Source organism: Phascolarctos cinereus, unplaced genomic scaffold, assembly GCF_003287225.1.
Source record: "Phascolarctos cinereus isolate Bilbo 61053 unplaced genomic scaffold, phaCin_HiC Scaffold_4;HRSCAF=312, whole genome shotgun sequence".
Classification (NCBI taxonomy): Eukaryota; Metazoa; Chordata; class Mammalia; order Diprotodontia; family Phascolarctidae; genus Phascolarctos; species Phascolarctos cinereus.
The window spans coordinates 504,901,764-504,920,497 of record NW_027555847.1 but is presented as its reverse complement, the minus strand read 5'-3'; the positions used below and the strand labels follow the sequence as shown (position 1 = coordinate 504,920,497).

General features: G+C 40.6%; 1 protein-coding gene and 1 long non-coding RNA gene across 4 annotated transcripts in view; one reads left to right on the top strand and one right to left on the bottom strand.

Annotated features, from left to right (window-relative positions):
• USP14 (ubiquitin specific peptidase 14) overlaps positions 1-6,324 on the bottom strand; it is a 34,785-nt gene extending 28,461 nt beyond the window's left edge. For both annotated transcript variants that reach the window (XM_020970673.2, XM_020970674.2), the window contains exons 1-3: positions 6,149-6,324; positions 3,341-3,486; positions 740-772 (exon numbers count right to left, since the gene is read on the bottom strand). In XM_020970673.2, coding sequence (XP_020826332.1) covers positions 740-772; positions 3,341-3,486; positions 6,149-6,164 — 195 coding nt within the window. In that variant the 5' untranslated portion in view covers positions 6,165-6,324. The remainder of the gene's footprint in view (positions 1-739; positions 773-3,340; positions 3,487-6,148) is intronic.
• Positions 6,325-7,030: 706 nt separating this feature from the next.
• Positions 7,031-16,194, top strand: LOC144456985 (uncharacterized). 2 transcript variants are annotated; one of them, XR_013486240.1, is made up of 5 exons: positions 7,031-7,278; positions 10,293-10,401; positions 10,501-10,553; positions 10,660-10,869; positions 15,939-16,194. It is a non-coding gene; the product is annotated as an uncharacterized LOC144456985 (long non-coding RNA). The 2 variants fall into 2 exon arrangements; XR_013486239.1 differs by having other exon boundaries at positions 7,033-10,401.
• Positions 16,195-18,734: the final 2,540 nt, after the last annotated feature.

The following is an 18,734-nucleotide window of genomic DNA, read 5'->3' as shown; positions in this document are numbered from 1 at the left end:
AATGCCAGATTAGAGTTCAAAAGAGAAGCTAGGGTGGTATACTGAAAGTCATCTGGGTGGAGATGACAAATGAACCAGTGATCAGAAAATCATACTCAATATCTGACACCATTATTCTTTAAAATGGATTCAAAGACTACCTTTTTATCTAATTATTAACTTTTAAAACTTCAACTATATTCCAGTCTCTTAGGTTTTTCTCTCCTTTTAAACCAATTTGTCACAACCACTAACAGGTTACTCAAAGTGTCTTCTATTCCATATACAGCAAGGATCTCTAATATTTCAGGACACTGATTAGCTGGCATGATTATAAAAGAACAACATGGACTGTGTGCATATCAGATGCACATATCAGAAATCTGTCTCAATTCTTTATAGTTACACTACACATTTAGGTGACCTTTTTTCTCTTATAAGGATAAAACACAATACAACAGAAATTCTACAAATTCATTTTACTATTTTCTTCCATTATTTCTTCTTTGCCTTTTTTCTAAGAAAACTAAACTGAAAAGACATAATCAACATTAGAACCAGAAAACTAAGTTCTAATCTTGGCTTTGCCACTAAGTACTGTAACTGGGCAAATTATTTAACATTTCTGGACCTCAACTTCTTAATACGTAAAATGGGGTGGGGGGTTAGAGTAAATGATCCTTATAGTTTCTTCCATATCTGTTACCTCAAACATCTGAAATAGCCTTTTCTTAAGAAATGAAATCTTATTAGTACTTACACTCTTTATCTTCAGGTTTCCCCAATCGTCATCCTGTTTTAAAGAAAAAAATATTTTTAATTTTTAGTATCTGTGTCTATCACAATATCCAAATAATTTCAACTCTTTAAGTATTGGTCTGATTGTTAACTTAATTCTACAAGTGGATTTTCTAAAATGAAGTAACAACCTATAGGACTAGAGATGGTATTCTATTCACCCAAATATCTCCTTTCCTCTATTCGCTTCCTCGAATACAAATATCTCCCCTTCTTCTGCCTTCTTACGCAGAAGTCAACATTCTCAATAGCACCAAGAATACAAAGACACTAATGCTAAGAAAACTCAGAGATAAGATTTTTTTTTTAATTGTCCAGAGATGTCATACTAATGAGTGGCTCACTCGGGCAGGGAAAATAAAAATTAGCAAATTAATGAATTGTGCTTATGTACGCTATTCCAAAAGCTAAATGTTTTAAAAGACTCTGCCTTGAGCCTAGCAAATAAAAGCATGGTTTTTTCCCCTCCAAGTATGCTTGAATTTCTTAACTACTAAAAGCATACCTCTGGGAATCAAGCTGAACACTTTCACATATTCACAGCATTAATCAAGAAATCAATCAGTATATATGTTGACACAATGGGATATACTGTACAGGAAACATGAGTTAATCCAAGACATTACCCTCAACACTCCTAAATGCCCCCTCAATAATACAGCATTATCAAAAAAAAATCAATTCTTTCTTAAACTCCCTATATTCCCAATAGGAACCACTTAGCCATTAAAAACTTCTAAGTTTACAGCATGTTGCTTCCTATTACTGTACTTTCTTCAAATGTCTAAGTATATCCTTTAGTTCCAAAGCAGAAAATTTAGTTTGAAAATAGAAATAAAAACAGAAACACTGTTTATGAATTTATTGGGGTTTCTGCCATATTCTCTCTCTCTATCACACACACACACACACACAGCTGTTGTTCAGCTGTGTCCAACCTTTCATAACCCTGTGCCCCACAGCACACCAATACTTGGAAAAAATATTGGAGTGGTTTACCTTTTCCAGTAGGTTAAGGCAAATGAAAGTTAATGACTTGCCCATGGTCACGCAGCTGGTGAAGCCAGATATGAACTCAGGAAGATAAGTCTTTGTGCCACCCAGTTATCCTATGAGCCATCTAGTTGCCCCTATGTAAAGCACTACATATTATGAAGTCATGGATAGAATTAGCTTCACGGGCAGGGGTTCCAGTTCTCTCTCTGACACTTAATATGTTCTGGCCATATGACCCTAGACAAGTCTCTTAACCTCTCAGAGACCCCCAAAGCAAATTAGACTATCAGGTTGCCGACCAGCTGCCAACATGCATTGATAGAAGGAATTTCCTTACTGACAGTTCCATATACCAATAAAATCAAAGGTCCAAATAAACAAGTTTCTTTTTTTTTAAACTAATTTAAATGTACTACCCTTCCTTTTAAACCAATTCACTGAACCTGTAAAGCTTTTAATATGAAAAAATTTTGAATTTCTAATATCTAAATGTGCTCAGACACTCAGTTTTCTATGTTAATTTGCATTTACTTGCAATGACTTAAAAATTTTATTTTGTTCATAGATTGTTATAAATCACCAACTGGACTGTAAAATCCTTGAAGAAAAAGTGCAACTTATTCCTCTTAATATCAGAACTCCCCTCCATTACACCTAATATACTCAAGTGATCCATATTTCTGAACATGAGTTTCAAATTTCTTGAGACATAATCATCTCCTCTACTTAAAATAACTACCATCACATAATTTATAGTCAAGTAAGCAAAGATGGCTAACCAACAGCCCAAAAGCACCATATGGCAACTTATTTACAGTCCTTGAAGTCAGGAAGAATAAAGAGGAGGAAATAAGTACCATTCCATATTACATTTATGCTGACTAAAATATGTGCTCTAAAATACTTAAAAATATTATAATTAACACGTAAACAAGCTGCAGTATATTACCAACAATGACTTGTTGGTAAGAAGTGACATAAAAATATTTATGATTGGAAAAGGAGGCAGGCTGTTCATGTAGTAAAAGGGAGAAACAGCACGTGTAGACTGCAGTCCAAGTACTGAGCCGGTATCCATGAAATATTAAGAGACCTAAAGAATGTCCTCTGAGTACACCGGTTTCCTATTCAGTGTTTAGGGAAGAACATGGAAACAAATCACAAAGGAAGGGTTATGATATACATGACAAAGAAAGTCTCATATGGATCTGTTCATAGATCTAGCAAAGTACTGCTTGTTTCTCTCTATGGTCTTGCTACCAGTCCAGGAAAGGTAAATTAATTTTAGTGTTAGGCAAAAAACATTAAAATAACTTCTATAAGATGCACATATACTTTAATTTTTAAAAATTACAAAATAATGCTTGTATGGTATATTTGGGATTATCTACAATCCTGTTCACCATCATCATAAATCCAGAATAGAGACTGTACATTTTACATATACATCCAGAATGAAATGCATAACAAATGCCCATAAATACCAAAGAAACATTTCTGAGTGTTAACCAATAACACTAACTATTGTTACTATGTATTGGGGGGAAAAAGTATTATTGACTTTTACCTTCAAAGTGCCTCCTTTTACCATAACTTTCTGTCTAGCAGGCTGGACTCCAGTCAGTGCAAAAAGCTGAGCTTTGAATACCATGGGAGGTTCGTCAGTATTCAGTTCCACACCATCAAACTTCTCTTTTCCCCATTTTACATTAACTGCAAAGGAAAATACAATCATATTGATTCACAGTAGCACAGAATTTTGGGGCAAGAAGAAAAATGAGATAAGAAAATTAAAAACCAGACTGCTTAAATAACATACCCAAAGTCCACACAGCCAATTATTAGCCTATGTCCACATAAGCTTTCCTAGGATCCTCAATAAAAGGAGTCCTGAGCCAAAATAGTTTGAGTACCACTGGCCTCTATCAAAATCTAGGGGTACTGTCTAGTACTCTTTTTATCTGCATTAAACTGACCTTCTCACAGAACTCAATCCATAATAATATTTAGCATAGAAACTTCTGAGACTCCTCCAAATTATGGTACTTGGAGACAGCAGATATTGTTGGGAGAGGAATCACAGATAAAGGTGAGAAGGGAGGAGTAAAAGGGGAAGGATTAAGAAACTCAAATGGTTCATTCCTCTATGAAAAGTCTGTAAAGTTAAGTTGAGAGTCAGGAGGATGTAAAATCTGACTTTAAAAAAATTCTTTGAAAGAATGACTTGAAAATGTACATCTAAAATGACAAAACTATGTACAAAGCAAAAATAGCTGATAAAACAAACCAATAAAGAATTACTTATTTTTCAATTGCCAGATATATACTAGTTCTTCTACAGAATATACTAACTAGTCCCTCAAAAATTCATTCTAGAGAGTAGCAGCTGTTTGAATCATTTGATCATTACCTTTAGGGGAAACTAAAGTTAGATTTTTTTATATTTTAAAAAGTGAATTTGTGTTCATTTCGGTTCCCCTCAGTCATATAACATTTGAAAATGATTTTGTAAAAAGCTTGTGTTTACCTCTTTAATTTATATAAATTCAGAATTCTTACTTGAAACTGGAATTAAACAGGCTTAAAGAGATTTCAAAGTGCATGATTTGGTAACTAAAAATTACTATGCTTTATAAAATTAAGGAGGCTCTAATTAAAAAGAAAAACAGAAAATAGTTTTGCAGCACTATTAGATTAGTGCACTGGGAAAGCTCTGGACTTGAAATACCAGGCTTAGAAGAGCTTGTAACCACAGGCAAAAGTCTTGTTTCTGAGCCTCAGTTTGCTAAAATTATTATATTTTTTCCACAGGTTATTGTGAAGCTTAAATAATATACTGTATGATAACCTTCAAGAGAAAATAACATGTCAGTTTTATTATTACCTTTCCAACATAAGTGATACCACTCTAATAATTTTAGGTCTATATGAGCTTAATACAATACACAAAAATTACAGTGACATAGGAAAGGAATTGGGGAATCTCTATACTTAACTAAGGTTCAAGGTTCTACCCCAACAATCACTCTCTAAAAAGAACCACATTCTTCATTATAAAATTATCCTTAGTTGCTGCCAGGTCCTCTGGATCAGCAAATCAAAGGATATCAAAGGCTAATGCAGAGATTTAAAATTATTACAGTAAAGAAGGGGTTCCTAAAAAGTCCAAGAAATACAGCTAAGTGATTTAATAAGAGAGAACACCGAGCTTATTTTTAAGTCAGGAAGACCTGGACTCAAATCTTAATTTGCTTCCCAGGCAGCTAAGTGGGCTCTGTAGATATAGCACTGAAGTCTGGGAGACAGAAGACCTGCACTCAAATCCAACCTCAGACACTCACTCACTACTGTGTGACCCTAGGCAAGTCATAACTTCTCGTCTGCCTCTGCTTCCTCAACTTGTAAAATGGGGGTCGTGAGAGCACCGCCTTCTCTGAGTTGTTATGAAGATCAAATGAAATACGGAAAGCTCCTGACACGCAGTGAGCACTTATTAATGCTTATTTACTTCCTACCTCACAACCTTTCCCAGCTTCGGCTGCCTCATCTGTAAAATAAAGGGGTGGACTTGATAGCCTCTAAGGTCCCTCTAAATTCAGGATTCTCTGTTCCTACGTTCCCAAAAGTGACGTCAAATTCTTAAAATTTTTGGAACCCAAATTAACATGCCATTAGGACTGAAGACAATCAGAAAGAAGCCAAAGGAACTTAAATTAAGCTTGTTTTGAACCTGCCAAGATACACATGAAGTCTGGCAAAAATTATTTGTCATTTGTCACCACTTCCTACGAGCATGGTTTTCCTGAAGAGACAACTGCCATCGCCCAGCAGGGCCTGGCCAATGACCAATGCAAGATGAAAAATGGAAGTAATGTAAGATGAGAAATGGAGTAAGAACCATTATCGAAGGGGTCTGAAAGGGCGAAGGAAAGGGAGAGCCAAACAGCCCGCGGCGACGGCACGCCCTGCAGCCCCGCCACCCCAAACTCCGGCCGTCGGTCAGATACAATCCTCCGATGCAGGCGCGCTCCCTCCGCAAGGGCCCTGGGCGGTGTTATGTGTCTGGGTGTGGGTGTGGGGGGGTGTCTGTGCGGTGTGACAAGCGTCAGGGAGCGTTCTGCAAAGTCACCTCGCTGGGGAGGCCGAGGCCCGCTCCCTCCCCACCTCGCCTCCCCTCTCCCCTCCCCCATCCCAGGCCGGGGCCCGAGCTGCCTAGGCCCCGAACGGAGGCGAGGTGGCCCCGGCAAGGGCAGCTGCACGCGTCTCCCGACCCCGGAGTCCGGGCTCAGCCGGTGCCTCCGCCGAGGGAGGCCTAAGGCCCCGGGGAGCCGTCTCGGGGAGGAGGCGAAGGGAAGAGGCCCCGCCACCAGCTCACCTGAGAAGAGCGGCATGGCTGAGGAAAGCGGCGGCACGAGAAGGCCGGGACTGGGGGCTACTGAGGAGGGGAAGGAAAACGCGAAGGAGCAGGAGAGGCGGCGGCTGCGGCGGCAGCGGCTCGGGCCGGGCTTGGGATCCGGTGGCACCAGCGGCGGCGAAGGCGGCGACGGCGGCTCCGGCGCAACTCTTGAGTCTCATTCAAACCGGCCACTGACGATGACGCAGCAACACGCCGTTCGCCCGGCTGAGGGAGACCTCAGGGGAGGGGCGAGCAGCGGCGGGGGTGGGAGCGGAGAGGGGAGGGAGGAGACAGAGAGAAGGGAGGGGGAGGAAAAGAGAGAAGGGAGGGGAAGGAGGCAGAGAGAAGGGAGGGGGAGGAGAGAGAAGGGGGGAGGAGACAGAGAGAAGGGAGGGAAAGGAAAAAGAGAAGGGAGGGGGAGGAGACAGAGAAGTTGGGAGGGGAGGGGAGGAATGGAGAAGAAGGCGGGGCGAAGAGGAGCACTATGCGGAGGGGGGGGAGGAGTGGACGAAAGGGGAGGGGAGAAAAGAGTAACAGGCGGGGAAGGTTTAAGAAGAAGAAGAACGAAGAGGAGAGCGATTGGGGAAGGGGGCGGAAGAGGCGGGAGAAGCAAGGGGAGGTAGAAGAACAAACTGACCACGGAGGGGAGGGGAGGGGAGGAGGAAGGACCGATGTCACACGGAATGGGAAGGGGAGGAGGGAGGAAAGGAGTGGGATGGAGACAGAAAAGTAAAAAGGAGGAAGGGGAGGGTGAAAGGAAGGAGCCAAGTGGGGCGGGGCGGGATGGGGCAGGGCTGGGGCAGGGCTGGGGCCGGGCTGGGGCCTCGGGCCGCTCGGTGTTGTTAGCGCGCGTGCGCGTGTACGTACGTGCGTAGCGCATGAACGAGTGAGGCGCGCTCGCGAGCCGAAGCGTGGGCCTCTACGTGTCTCGAGCCCATCTTTTTCTGGCGTCAGACCGTTTGGTAGCGCCGAGGTCGAGTGTGGCAGTGGCCGTGGTCATTCAAGTCCTGAGCTCGAATTGGGAGTTTTTGCAGATCGCCGTCTTCCGCTTTGTAGGAGTGGGTCAGCCTTCAATAGCGCCCCCTTCTCATTTTCACTCTTCTATCCTTGTGAGTGTAGCCCACTGGCCCTGACAGGTAGATCTTTGGGGACCCGCCGTGGGTGTTTTTTTTATGAACGATAATGAGTTGGAAGGGACCTCGAGTAGGGGTCCCTCGAGTTGGCCACCGCCATAGGTGTCACCACCACCGCACCCCATCCCCCACAGCAGTGGGCTTCTTAAGGCAGGCCTGCGTCCTGCTTAAGCTTAACACAGAAGATGTGCTTTTTTTTTTATTGCACTCCTCACCTCTGCCTCTTAGAACCCTTACTTTTCCTCAAAATTCAGCATGAATACCATTCTTTACCCAAAGCCTTGGCTAATCCTCTCCAATCAGTCTGCCCTATGGCCAAAGTGATTTTCCGGCTGTCATATTTACTTCCCAATTACACCATGCATGTTGTATACAACCTTGCATTATTGCTCCTTCATCAGAATGAAACTGCGTCTTTCCCTTTCTTTGCATCCCCAGCACTTAGCACAGAGCCTGGCACAGAATAAGAGCTGAATAATGCTTCTTGGCGGACAGTGGCTCCCTATTACCTCCAGGATCAAATTTAAATTTCTCTGTTGGGCCTTTAAAGCTATTCCCTACCCTTCCTGCCTTTCCAGTCTCCTCACATTTTGTTGTAGTCTGACTGTATACCAGCATATTCCTTGCTTTTGCACTAGCTATATTGGAAACTTGAAGTGTTCTCCCTCTTCCCCTCTCTGCCTCTTGGCATCTCCGTAGGGCTTCTTTCAAGATTCAGTTCAAATGCTGCCCTGGAAGCTACTTGAGCCTTTGGCTCTACAATTACCTTTCTTCTGTGTATGTATCTATTTATTTACATGTGTATGAGTATATAAGCCCTTTGAGAGCAAGAACTGTTTTTGTTTTGACTTTCTTGTATCCATAGAATTTAACTGTGCTCTAATTGATTAAATGATTGGGAGCCATTTGGAATCAATTGGATTGATTGGGAGTCAACTGGAATAAATAATTGATTGAATGAAGGGAACAACCCTTTTGGTTCCTCCATCAGATTACCTATTTTTTTGCATTTTTTTCTATGCTTATAGTCAATTATGAGATAGTAAAGATAGTAATTGACTATACTGATGACCTTCTCCAGGCACCCAAATTTTGCCATCATTTTCCACAAGCCCTCACACCTGACAGAATCAAAGACCTTCGTCAGATCAAGGAATGTTATACTCGGCATTTCTTCTGGAGTTGTCAGGAAGCAAACACCATATCAATGGTTCTTTGGCGCTTTCTGAGGCCACACTAGCTCTCAGGTGGACTGTCATCTTCCAGATGATGAATCAGCATGTTAAGGAGGACTCTGGCAAAGGGGAGGACCTCTCCTATTGTCACAGAACTATTTTCTTTACCTTTGTAGAGATGGACAGTGGAGTTGTCTTTGAACTCCTGGGGGATAACTTCTTGCCACACAACCTGGAAATTTTTCATCAGCTTTTGTATAAGCAGTGGACCCTGACTTGTAAATCTCAGCCCAAATAGAATCAGCACCAGGTGCTTGGACACAAGAGAGGAGCCTAATGTCGTTCAAAATCTCTTCTTCAGTTGGAAATTTGGCAAGGAAGAGATTGACTTCAGCCTGAGGCAAATGGCCAATGACTTTATATGTTTTTGGCCCATAAATAGCCTCAAGGGCATGTAAAAGTGCTTTGCATTTTTACTATCTTTGTAAACTGAATTTCATCAGCCATCTTACTGAGCACATCTCTCTGAGCTTTGCTTGCACTTTACTTTTGATGAAATTAAATGCTGCCTTCTTAGAAATGGATAACTATCCTGCTGGTAAACCCTGTGGAGTTCTTATTTTTCTTTTAGCAGCTTCTGAATTACCCCATCATTTTCATCAAATCAATCTTGATGTTTCTGAGTGTGCTGGCCCAGATGAGTAAATGGGATGCTGTACACCAGATCTCTGAAAGCTGCCCACTCTTTTTCTGCTCCACTGTTGCCAACCATGTATTGGCTCATTTTTCCCTCCAAGTTAGTAACAAACTGTTTCTACTTGGAGAAGCACTCCAATCTATTGGCATTAAGTCTTCTGGTAGGCATCTTGCCTTAGGGCTGCCACTTTTGTTGAATGTGAATATTTAGCTTGGATAGGATGTTTATGATCAGTCCAGCGCTCCACACAGTATGTAGCCTTTGTCACTCTCATATTCTATCTGTCTCTTCTCCTTACAATCACATAGTCTATTAAATGCCAATGTTTGCTGTAAGGGTGCATCCATGAAGTTTTATTGCATTTAGGTAAACAGAAGACAGTGTTGGTGGTGAAAAGGTCATGAGACACAGAAGTTTTCAGTAGTAAGTGACCATTGCTGTTGCTGTTTCCAACTCCATTCTTCCCAAGGACTCCCTACCATGTCTGGTAGTCTGTGTCTACTCTTGCATTAAAATTATCCAGAATTATTATCTTGTCCCTTTTCAGCACATTGATGATGAGGGGCTCCAGGTCTTCATAGAGTTTTTCTTTGATCTCATCAGGGTTCATCATGGTGGGAGCATATGTACTTGTTGCAGTCTAGGGTGCTAAGAACTCTGAAATGTAAGGGTACAGGGGAGATCTGCCTCAAAAGAATTCAACACTCAAGCCTTCTTTTAGTCAAAGTATTCCTAGTAAATCTGCAGTTTGGTAGAGATAAGACTGATTCTTATACACAAGGAAAGACTGGGAGAAGATCTGGATGAGATTAAGGAGTGGTAAATAGCCTGGGGTGGTCCAGGTGCAGACAATGAAAGGAGTTAAGTGGCCTGAGAGCCTTGGTGAAAGGGTAGTTAAAAGGATTATTGAGTGTCTATGTGGAGTGGGATGGATGAAATTCCAGTGACCTGAGCAGCTGAAATGTGTAGGAAACTTCAGGGGCTGGGTTGCATTCAAAGACATGGTCTATTCCTTTTAGGGGTCCAGGTCCCATAACCCCATCACACCTGGTGTCATGGCATTTTCCTGCAAGTGGCAATCGCATTGTCATGAGCCTGTTGTTCACTCCTTTTGGTAGGCATACAATCTTGACTAGGTTATTTTTGATGGCAAAACCTACACCAGCTTCACTGTACTCCCTTTCACTTCGGCCACTCCAGAAAAATATGTATCCAGCTCTGACTTTGGTAAGCTGGCCTTCATTTGCTAGCCTTGTTTCACTCAAAGCTGCTATTTGGATGCCATACTCCTAAGTTCTCTTGCAACAAGAGCTATTCATCTTTCAGGGTTACTGGATTTCATGTTGTCCATAAGCCTGCGCACATTCCATGTACCAAAGGTGAGTGAAATCATCTTTACAAAAGTTTTAGTGTTTCAACCACACCTGCCATAGTAAGCAGGCCAGGGTTGAATGAAGCAGATAAATTTTACGGCACTTTTTCTAGCCCCTTCCATGTCATGCCGAGAAGTGAGCAGGGTGGTCCTTCAAAAAAGCTGCTCAGACACCTAGGGGACTGCCAAATCCCACTGCTGCCTCAGTCCACTGAGAAGATGACCTGACGACCTAGGCCGCTGGTGTGTAGGGTTGTGATTCTAGCTCCCAGTGTGTCCATACTTGCTGCTTCTTCACTTACCTGTCACTACAGAACTTTGAGGTAGGTAAAAATGATAAATGGTATGGGTGATGTCTTATAATTCTTGCATAAATTGAGTTTAAGTGAGGCAGAGTTGTTTGAAGTCATCAGCCTCACTCTCTCCTCCAGAGTCATCAAAGTCCTGTGGCAAAACAAAAGTCAAGACAACTGGTAATGGCCTGGGATTTTATGACCTTGACGTCTTTGATGTCTAGCCAACCTCTATGCCAGGGGTGGGGAATGTACAGCCTTGAGGCCCTCTAGATCCTTGAGTATGGCCTTTTGACTGAGTCCAAGTTTTACAGAACAAATCTTTTTATTAAGGGGATTTGTTCGTGAAGTTTAGATTCCATCAAAGGGCTATACTTGAGGACCTAGAGGGCCACATGCGGCCTTGAGGCCACAGGTTTCCCACTCTTGCTCTAAGTGTTCCACATTGTCTGCTTTAGCTGCCTTTATGGCTGTTGGGACACATTGTTCTCATCAGCCCATTCCACCAGGGGAGGTTTTTCACATGCTTTGAGTAGACAGCCCCCTAATTCACCAAAAGGTTTGAGACCTTGGTTGTCCTCAAACTGGTTTAGCCATCCACAGAATTTCCTGGGACATGACTGCTGTGCATGCTACAGCTTCTTGGAGTCACAGGTGAGAATTGGGTGAATCAGGTAGATGCCAAAGGTGGAAAGCAGCCCTGAAAAGAGCTTAGCAGCCCTACATCACAGATACTAGTCTTCCCTGAACATACTCTACACCCTAGGCACACTAATACATTGTTAGTGGAGCTATGATTTAGTACAACTATTTAGAAAACAACTTGGAATTATGCAGATAAAGTGATTAAAATATCCATGTCCTTTGAACCAGAGCTTTTATTACTGAGCTGATCCCCCAAGGAAGCTATCAATAAGAAAAAAGTCCCAATATACTTCAAAATATAGAAGTACTTTTTGTGATAGCTAAGAATTGGAAACAAAGTAGATGCCCACCAATTGGGGAATAGCTAAATAAATTGTGGTACATGAATGTAATGGAATATTACTGTGCTGTAAGAAATGATATGGAAATGACACCAACAAATCAAAAGTAAATATAACAAAATCATAAAGATTAAGTGGGACTCAGATATAGATAGATAGGAAGACATTTCCAACCTATCTCTTCCTGGTGGTGGGAGGGCCACAGGTGCTACACATTGCACATGTGTTCAGACTTTTTCAATATATTCATCAGTTGTGCTGAGGTTTTTTCCACCTCTCCAAAATATACCATTTGTCATATGGGATGGCTCTCTCAGAGAGGGATACGTGGAATACTATAGTGATGTAAGAAACAGAAAATATCAATAGAAACATAATTAAAAAAAAAAGATCTAGAGAACACTGGGTGAACCCCCTGTGGCAGATTTTTGGGGGGACAGGATGAGTTATACAAGATGAGAAAGCATGGATGGATTGCTATTTGCATCCTTGTACAGTTTACCCATATTAATGAGATAATAGATCTACTGGAGTTGTGTGATGTTTAAAGATACACTCAATCTATTATTATAGTATTTATTATTGAGTAAAGGTCTACTTAGTGAATTATTTTGATCAACATAAAGGCTAACAATTTTTAAATATTGACTGCTTCAATATATGTATTTCTATATCTAGGATCATATAAATTAAAGCTGTGAGGGGCCTTAGAGACAGGAAATTGAATTCTAGAAAGTTTAAATGATTTGTCAAGATCAGTCACAGATAATAAAATAATAGCATTACATTTTGGGATTTGGGACCTAGATTTTTAAAAAAATTTATTTCTATCACTATCTCATTTTTCTTTTTTTTTTTTTTAGGCAGTTGGGGTTAAGTGACTTGTCCAGGGTCACACAACTAGTAAGTGTCAAGTGTCTTGTCTGAGGTCGAATTTGAACTCAGGTCCTGCTGACTTCAGGGCTGGTGCTTTATCCACTGCACCACCTAGCTGCCCCAATTATCTCATTTTTCAAAAAGCTGGGACGATTTCTTTTTGTCCTGTGCAATTTTCGCTTATGATTTCTTGAAAAATAGCTCTGGAAAAAACAGGCTTTTAAAAAGCCCGTTATGTTTCAGATGGAGTTACTTAATAAGCCTTTACACCCCAATCACTCTGGCTCTTATTGAATGGCTAGAAATAGACCCCAACCCAAGCCTTTGTGCCTCATTTTTTAGGTTTCAATGGCTTAAAATGAGTGTGAGTAGCCATTATTTTCTGTTCTGGCCAGAAACTGTAAGGGTATTCCCTTCTTAGATTGATAGTTTTGTGATGGTAAATTGGGTTATCTTTTGCCTCAATTTTTACCTAGCCCTAGTCATTGAATGGGCATTGCCTCAGACAAACTGAGACCTGGGAAAGACTTTAATTCAGGAAGGCCACAGTCGCCCACTGCATCTTGGGCCATCATCAGTCATCTTGACTTTTGCCCTTGGACTTGGATGACTTTGAAGGTGAGAGTAAGGCTGAGGACTTTTTGCAGTTCTATCTCACTTAAATCCAATTCACATACAAGTCAAGACATCACACATTTGCTTTGAGAACAAAGGATAAACAACAGAGCTAGGTTCAAATCCTAGGTCTTCTAATTTCAAGTATAATGTTTTTTTTGCTATATTCATTGAATCAAGGTTGGCCTCTCTTTTTATACAGATATCTACATTAGTGGACAAAGACCCCCCTTGCCTACTCAAAAGACAATTGTGTGACTAGATGAGAGAACTTTCCCTCCAGGGAGTAACAGATTCCTGCAGAAAGAGCCATACAGCAAAGTAGACAGACTAAAGCAGTACCCAAAATTATCTCCCAAAAAACATAGAGGGAGGATAAATTTTATGCTTAGGACTGTAAGAGGCTGTGAATTTTATCTTTGCTCTTTAATTTGATCTTCTAAGGGTATTGTTTATTTTCCAGGGTTTTTACTTTGGGCTTTTTTTTTTTTGCTTTCAGTAACACTTATTTTGTTTTCTAATTGTCATTTTTATTTTTCAAGTAACAAGATTTGTTTTTTTTTTAAAATCTGTCCTTCCCTCTCCCCCCCCCAAAAAATTGGGCAAATTTTTAAAAATCCCTCACAAATGTATATAGCCCAGCAAAATAAACTCCCACGTTAACTGTGTCCAAAACTACATGTATTTTTCATTTTTTTTTGTTTTTGTGAGGCAGTCAGGGTTAAATGACTTTCCCACAGTCACACAGCTAGTAGGTGTCAAATGTCTGAGGCTAGATTTGAACTCAGGTCCTCCTAACTCCAGGACCAATGCTCTATCCACTGCACTACCTAGCTCCCCCCCCATGTGTTTTTTGAATGAATAACATGTTTCATCTTTATTCTTTGGTGTTCATGGCCTATCATTGAAATGATAAGCATAAGCCCAGCTCTAACCCCAGTGCCCTTTTAGTTTAGGTTCCATGTTAGAAAAAATGAGGCATTCATGGAATGCCTCAGTGAGTCATGAAACAAAGAGGCTTATGAACACAGCAAGGCACAGTTTACCATACCCTCAGGAGCTGTTGCTCAAGGGTTTCAAGTTTATGTTTGAACTTCTGCAACTACCTCAGTTCCTGGGTGGAGATAGCTTCCTAAAAGCCTGCTACTTCAGGGCAGAGTCATCAAAGCTCTCCTCCACTGCCTTTCAGACTCTTCCAACTGGATGTCAAGTAGACATCTTAAATGAAACGTGTCCAAAACCAAACTCATTATTTCCCCCCCCAAATTCTCCCTCATTCCTTTTACAAAAGTCAACACCATCCTCCCAGTTTTTCAGGTTCATAACCTAGGAATCATCCTGTATTCCTCATCTCTCATCCCATCTCCACCCAACCATATCCAATCTGATTTCTTTTGAAAACACCCCCTTCTCTCATCACCTCTGCTTTCCCTCTACAATCATCTGTCCTCAAGAATTGTGATTGGTTATCACATTGATCAGAGTACTAAATTCTTTCAAACGTATTTGTCTTTCAGTGTTATAGTTATCGTATATCATTCTCCTTATTCTGATCACTCTACAATCAATTCATACAAGTCTTCATAGGTTTCTTTCAAACCATCCCATTCATAATTTCTTATAGCACAATAGCATTCGATTACATCTATATGCCATGGTTTGTTTAGCTATCCTCCAAAGGATGCATACTCCTTTTGCTTCCAATTCTTTGGCACTACAAAAAGAGCTTTTACAAATATTTTTCTACATATAGGTCCTTTGAGGACTTTTATTTCTGACTTTGATGACCTTGATATATATGCCTACCAGCAGAATCATGGAGTCAAACAGTGTGGCGATTTTTTTTTTTTAGCATAGTTCCATTGCTTTCCAGAATGGTTGGACTAATTCATAGGGGCTGTTCTTTTTATACTGAGATAAAGTATTTGAGCCTCTTAAAACTTCATCAGTCTGCTGAGTGAAGTGAGCAGAAAGAGGAGAAGATTGTACATAGTAACAGCCGCACTGTGCGATGACTAACTTTGATAGACTTAGCCCTTCTCAGCAATGCAAGGAACCAAGACATTTCCAAAGGTCTCATGATGGAAAAATGCTATCCACATCCAAAGAAAGAACTGTGGAGTTTGAATGTAAATCGAAGCATACTATTTGCTATTTTTTTCTTCTGTTGTGTTTAGTTTCCTCTTTCTGGTAGTTTCTCCTATTGGTTCTAATTCTTCCTTACAACAACACTAATGTGAAAATGTGTTTAATAGGAATGTGTATGTATAGCCTATATCAGATTGCATGTCATCTGGGGGGGGGGGAAAGGAGGAAGAGAAAAAATTAAAACTCAAAAGCTTATGGAAGTTATTGTTAATAAACCAAAATAAATTAGCTTAAAAAAAACTGTATCAGTCTAGGATAAGCAAACCCCAAGCACATCTGATTACAGTTATCCCTTCCACATTGCAGGAGTTAGGGACACAGTTCCCCAGCATTTAGAAAATCTGTATAAAACTTTGGCCCTCCCTTTGTACCAGAGAAATCTAAATTTTTTATTTTTATTTTATGGGGTGTTTACAGTACCTTATTGTAAAATTTATGTTAAGTATTTGGTTATAGTCTCTGTGTTGTCTGCAGGCCTTCATGTGTTGCCTGTGGTTTCTGCAAAACTCCAAAAAAATTGACATTTAATTTCTTATGCTGACGCTCAGTATTTTGAAACTGTGGTGGATGACTGTATTTCAATCACAGGTAAGCAAGATAAGGCTAAATACATTGGTTGAAAGAATGTTTGATGTCAGGAGCTACATTCATAAATTCCTTGTAGGGGAAGGGACTAAATCTATCCAGCCAGCATTGCCAGAAATCCAGAGAAATCTCATTTATTTATAGAAAAAGCACTATGGGGACAGCTAGGTGGCTGTGGATAGAGCAGTGGCCCTGGAGTTAGGAGGACCTGAATTCAAATCCAGCCTCAGACCAGACACTTGGCACTTACTATCTCTGTGACCCTGGGCAAATCATTTAACTCCATTGCCTAGCAAGAAACAAAAAACAATAAAATAAAATAAAATGAAGATAAGTAATTTTTTTAAAAGCACTTTGTGTAGTAAGGCTTTTCTCCCAATCTGTTGTATATGGGTGTTGTTGTGTGGCTCCAAGGGAAGCAGAATACACATCTCTAGCCTCTTCTCCCCTGATCATTTTCAAAGGGAGATTTTCATTCCTGCCAGGAGGGAAAACAGGAGGTTGGACCCAGAAACCACTCTGCTCTCCTCAGAGATAGAGGGTATCCAGCTAGAACTCTATCTGCTCCCTTAAATATTGTTAGACTAAGAGATGTGATCAGGTTCAATCAACTTCTGATTGCTGTTTCTCATTTTGGGGGTAGAGAGTGAGACCTCAAGCTCTGTATAAAGGCTTTCACACCAAATACCAGTTCCACAATGAACACACATAATGAATAGCAAAGAAACCTATTTATCCAAATCATAGCAAAACAGGAATCAGAGAAGATATACATAGGAGGTTACGTGCCAGACAATACAGAGCAGAGGAGCTCTCCCATTGGGAAAGAAGTAACTCAGGCTCAAACAAGAGTCTCAAATCTCACCAAGGGGAAACTCCCTAAAGTCTCTAGTATAGCAAGCTGGCAATAGAGACATGATGGAGACTGCCAGTTCCTCACATGTCTACCCAGAGTCTATTCCTTCAGCACCCTGGAGTAAACTTGGGTTCTTCCATCTTTCCTCTCCAAGCTAAAAGCCCAGAGCACCTGAAGCAAATTCAATGTCCAAAGAAGGCTAAAGAAGTCTGGTGCTCCCTTGCTCTTGCCTACTCTGACCCACCCCTCACCAGGGCAGGGCATTCATCTCCACCAATGAGGAGAGAGTCCCATGCCAAAAAGATTCACCACAATTTACGTAAGAAGAACCTACTGAAGAATGTGAGAAGCCATGGTGAAACTCAACCCATGTACAAAGACCATGTAGCCGTGAAAGACTACCAAAGCCATGTTAAGAACTATCAGTAATAAGACAAGTATGCTGCAACACTGAAAAAGACTGTTAAGAGGAGGCAGAAAGTGGGCAGATCAGAGGAGAAAACTTATAAGAGGAAAAAAGCCTCTAGGTGATAAGATTATTGTTGTTTGTCCCTCGTTCTGGAAGAGGACCATAAAACATCATGGAGGTGATGTCTCCATGGATCTTTGTATTAATAGGAGCAGCTAAGTCTTTCACAGTTGATCATCATTATGATATTGCTATTACTATGTATAATAATCTTTTTCTGCTCACTTCACTTTGCATCAGTTCACATAGGTCTTCTCATATTTTTCTGAAACCATCCCCTTCTTCAATTCTTATAGCACAAGAATATTCCTTCACAAAAATATGCCAGAACTTTTTCAGCCATTCCTCAATGGATGAGCATCCCCTCGATTTCTAATTCTTTGCCACCACAAGAAAGAGCTGTTATAAATATTTTGTGTATATTTATGTCCTTTCCCTTTTCCTTTGATCTCTTTGGGGTACAGAATTAGTAGAGGTATTGCTGGTTGAAAGAGTATGCACAGTTTCATAGCTGTTTGGACTTAGTTCCAAATTGTCCTCCAGAATGATTGGACCAGTTCACAACTACATAAGTGTGAGGTAGTACCTCAGAGTTGTTTTAATTTATATTTCTCTGATCATTAGTGATTTAGAGTGTTGTTTCATATGACTATGGATAGCTTTGATTTCTTCTTCTGAAAACTGCCTGTTCATATCCTTTTACCATTTATCAATTGGGGAATGTTTTTTTTTTTAATAAGTTTGACTCAATTCCCTATATATTTGAGAAATCAGGTTTTTATCAGAGAAACTTGCTGTATTTTTTTTAATATTGCTTCATTGGGTATGGTACCTTTTAGCAAAATGTAGTTTCCTTGATAATTTCTTTTATTAAGGTCTGTTTTTGCTTTGTCTGAGATCATGGTTGCCATCCCTGCCTTTTTTTTACTTCAGCTGAAGTATAATAGATTCTGCTCTAGCCCTTTATTTTAGCTGTGTGTGACCTTCTGTTTCAAGTGTGCTACTTGTAAACAATGTATTGTTGGATTTTAGCTTCTAATCCATTCTGCTTTCTCCTTCTTTTCTATGCATTAGCTCATCCCATTCACATTCAGAGTTAGGATTCCTGCCTATTTTCATCCATCCTGTTTTTTTCTGCTTATCCTTTTTCACAACTGGAATTTAACAAAAGGGTAAACTGAGGCAGATCTCCAAACAAGATAACCTTTATTAGCAGGGGCATGCTACCTGTCAATAAATGGGTCATTAGATTGCCTCCATTTATCCCAAACACCCCAAGCAAAAAGATAGTGCCCTTTTTATAGGGTTTAGGGAGTACGGAATAAAGAACAGAACAAGGTATGTGACATCATGGGATTGA